The 4,142-nt window shown below is 47.0% G+C and overlaps 1 protein-coding gene and 1 non-coding gene across 2 annotated transcripts in view; both read left to right on the top strand.

Annotated features, from left to right (window-relative positions):
• The window catches only part of TUFT1 (tuftelin 1), a 48,037-nt gene that overhangs the window by 40,130 nt on the left and 3,765 nt on the right, over positions 1-4,142 (top strand). Inside the window, exon 8 of the mRNA XM_003800367.3 lies at positions 3,326-3,431. Coding sequence (XP_003800415.1) covers positions 3,326-3,431 — 106 coding nt within the window. The remainder of the gene's footprint in view (positions 1-3,325; positions 3,432-4,142) is intronic.
• LOC111728633 lies at positions 2,043-2,149 on the top strand. The gene has a single exon (XR_002775868.1). It is a non-coding gene; the product is annotated as a U6 spliceosomal RNA (small nuclear RNA).

Here is a 4,142-nt window from a genome sequence, read left to right as displayed (position 1 = left end):
TACTCCACCTTCCTCTGGGCTGGAGGTGCTCCTTACTCAGTACTCCACCTTACTCTGTGCTGGAGGTGCTCCTGAAGGGAGGAGGGAAAAACAAAGACCAGATAATCCAAAACCAAGCTTGGGAATGGCACTTGATAGCTATGGATCATAAGTGATGATTTTCCAAATGAGAAGAGACTGAAATGTAGGGCATTGGAGAACTGAGGGTGGGACTTAGAACACCCATTCCAAGGAGCACATGGGTGGCTCTGATTGTACTGTCTCCCTCTTCCTAAATACTGCCCACCCCTGGCAGCAGGCCCCTCACCTTCCTTGGGCAGCACAGAGCAGTAGTGGATTCTTTCAGGGGTCCAAACCCCTAGACGCTCTTCCAAGTGGCCTCACTAAAGGAAGAAACCACCCCTCTGCTCATAGTACTTCTGAAACCAAATGTGTGGATTTTCTACACTGACCATTTGCTTATTCTCAGTTGAAGCCAGCTGGGTGTCCTACAGTTATATTCAGTCCTGAGACTTCCCAGAGTGAGTGCAGGCCCCACAGATAAGGACTCTGCACGAGACTGCCCCCACTTCAGATGCTGGTCAGAAGTCCAGGGGCACCCACACTTCTGTCCAGCCCAACTATGAAGTCAGAGTTGTCACAGTGCTCAGGGTTGGCAACTTGCTGTAATGGCTGATAGAACTCAGGGAAACGTTGCACTTACTATTACTCATTTATTATAAAGGATAACATAAGGGATTCAAATGAACAGACAGATGAGGTCCATTAGGGCAGCTGGAAAGAGGGCCAGAGCTTCTGCCCCCATAGAGTTGGGGTATGCTCCACCTCTCAGCACCCACAGGGGCTCATCAAATGGGAAGCTCGCTGAGCCCTTTTGTTTATGTTCTTTAGGGAGGTCCCATTACATGGGCATGAAGGATTAGAACACTGGGCTACTGGTGAAGCTCAACCTCCAGCCTCTCTCCCTTCCCCAGAGGTTGGCAGCAGTGGTGCTGAAAGTGCCAGCCCTTTAATCATGCCTCAGTCTTTGCCTACCTCCCATCCTGGCTTTATCCAGAGATCCTAACCACTAGGCAGCTCATTAGTGGACAAAAAGACACTCATCATTGTCATGCTGTCAGAAACCAGACACTAAGACCAAGTGTTACACCAGAACATGCCCCCGTCACTCCTGCACTCAGGGGTCTCAGGGCTGAGAGCTCGCTCTCAGGAGCCTGGTGCAGAAACCAAATATATATTAATACTTCTTTTTATGTCACACTGACCTTTGGGATCTTGGCTTAGTTTGCTTAGAAGATGCAAAGGAAACCACAGTGGTTTGGGAATTAGAAGACTTAGAAACAGAATTATATGAAGTGACTTATCCGCTTCCTGACATAAAGTCCCTTGGGAGGGCAGTGCAGGAGGATTGCTTGAGGGCATGAATTTGAGACCAGCAGGGGATAATATCCACGAAACAGGCGGGGCGTGGTGGCTCAGGCCTGTTGTCCTAGCACTGTGGGAGGCCGAGGCGGGTGGATCACCTGTGCTCAGAGGTTAGAGACCAGCTGAAGACCCCCCTGAGCCAGATGAGCCAGAGTGAGACCCCATCTCTACAACAACAACAGGACAAGGAGACAGCCGGAACCTTGTGATCCCAGCTCCATGGGGGGCAAGAAAACACTACAGGAGGAAGAAATAATAAAAAAAAAAAAAATTAAAAAAAACTCTTCAAAGTAATAAGTTGAAATAAAAAAATTAAAAAAAAAAATAAAGAAAGAAACAGCCAGGGTTCAGTGCCTACCGCTCAGTGGTTAGGGCACCAGCCACATATACCAAGGATGGCAGGTACAGACCAAGCCCAGGCCTGCTAAACAACAATGAAAACTGCAACAAAAAAATAGCTGGGCATTGTGGCAGGTGCATGTGGTCCCAGCTACTTGGGAGGCTGAGGCAAGAGAATCGCTTAAGCCCAAGAGTTTGAGGTTGCTGTGAGCTGTGACACCATAGTACTCTACTGAGGGCAACATAGTGAGACTCTGTCTCAAAAAAAAACAAAGGCAGTGCTTGCTTTGGCAGCACATATACTAAAATTGGAACAATACAGAGGAGATTAGCATGGCCCCTGTGCAAGAATGACACGCAAATTTGTGAAGCGTTCCATATTTTTAAAAAAACCACAAAAACCACAAAGGCTTGGCGCCCGTAGCACAGTGGTTACAGCGCCAGCCACATGCACCAAGCCTGGCCTGGGCCAGCTAAACAACAATGACAACTACAACAAAAACAAAAAAAGTAGCTGGGCGTTGTGGTGGGTGCCTATAAATCCCAGCTACCTGGGAGGATGAGGCAAGAGAATCGCTTAAGCCCAAGAATTTAAGGTTTCTGTGAGCTGTGATGCCATGATACTCTACCAAGGGCAACATAGTAAGACTCTGTCTCAAAAATAAATAAACAAAAATAGCCAGGCTGGTTCATGCCAGCACTCTGGGAGGCTGAGGTGGGTGGATTGCTTGAATTTAGGAGGTCAAGATCAGCCTGAGCAAGAATGAGAACTATCTCTACTAACAACAAAAAAACTAGCTGGGCGTTGTGGCAGGTGCCTGTAGTTCCAGCTACTTGGGAGGCTTAGGCAAGAGGATCGCTTGAGCCCAGGAGTTTGAAGTTGCTGTGAGCTGTGATGACTACACGGCACTTGAATAACGAGGGTGACAAAGTGAGACTCTGTCTCAAAAAAAAAAAAGCCAGGATCAGTGGCTCACCTGTGACCCTAACATTCTGGGAGTCTGAGGCAGATAGATTGCTTGAACTCACAAGTTCAAGACCAGCCTGAGCAAAGAGCTAGACCCTGTCTCTAAAAATTGCCAGACATTGTGGCCAGTGCCAGTAATCCCAGCTACTTAGGAGACTCGTCTCCACAAAAAAAAAAGAAAAGAAAAGAAAAAAAAATTCCTGCCAACAGCTTTGGTATTGAATGTAATAATCCTAGAGGAGCCCACTCCATGCAAGGCAGCCCACTTTCTGATGACTTTGATACTAATACCATCCTTCTTGTGTTAATATAAAAACAGCTTACCTGGAACGTCTACTTGTTGGTTCTAGTTGGACCGTCTAGTCATCCAAAATGACTTGCCCCTTCTAACTTTTTGAGCCTCAATTTCCTCACTTGGATAGGATGATTTTGGTGATGTTTCCAATGTGATGTCCTCAGGTATCCCCACCACCCACGGAGAATCGGGTGGAGGGAATCACATCCATGAGAACCTCCTGGGCCCAAGGCTCTTCTTGTACTGGGTAGAGAAGGTATGTTTTTCCTTTGCTTCAGCCTCCTGGTCTTTATCCCCAGGGCTGCTACCCTGGAAAAGGAAGTGACTGGGTTGCGAGAGAAGATCCATCACCTGGACGACATGCTTAAGAGCCAGCAGCGGAAAGTACGACAGATGATAGAGCAGGTATGGAGGGCTGGGTCTTAACCCACCCTGGGTGTCACCCCAAGTTCATGCTTTTGTTATTTATTCTCCAAGAGAACTTCACTTATATTCTTGTGTTTCCCATGAAACATTTATAAGTTTAGGTTATTGGGACTTGGTTTTCTTGCTTTTTTCTCCATTGCCCTGGGGTAAAGTACTGTGGCATCATAGCTCACAGCAACCTCAAACTCTTAGACTCAAGCTATTCTCTTGCCTTAGCTTCCAGGTAGCTGGGACCACAGGCGCCTGCCATAACACCAGCTATTTTTTTTTGTTGTTGTTTTGCAATTGTCATTGTTTAGCAGGTGAACCCACCAGCCTTGGTATATGTGGCTGGTGCACTAACCACTGAGCTAGGGGCTCTGAGCCTTAAATATTTCTTTTCTTTTTTTTGAGACAGATTCTTAGTCTGTCCCCCTGGGTAGAGTGCCGTAGTGTCATAGCTCCCAGCATCCTTAAACTCCTGGGTTCAAGTGATACTCTTGCTTCAGTCTCCTGGGACTACAGGCGCCAAGCCAGCTCAGCTGTTTTTAGGAACAGGGGTCTTACTCTTGCTCAGACTGGTCTTGAACTCCTGAGCTTAAGCAATTCACCTGCATCAGCCTCCCAGAGTGCTGGGATTACAGACATGAGCTACTGCTCCTGGCCTTTAAATATTTCTTTTTTTTTTTTTTTTCTTTTTTTTGCTTGCTA

The sequence above is a fragment of the Otolemur garnettii genome, unplaced genomic scaffold (genome assembly GCF_000181295.1).
Source record: "Otolemur garnettii isolate 467f Iridium unplaced genomic scaffold, OtoGar3 scaffold00174, whole genome shotgun sequence".
NCBI lineage: Eukaryota > Metazoa > Chordata > Mammalia > Primates > Galagidae > Otolemur > Otolemur garnettii.
This window is presented reverse-complemented; position numbering and strand designations above follow the sequence as displayed.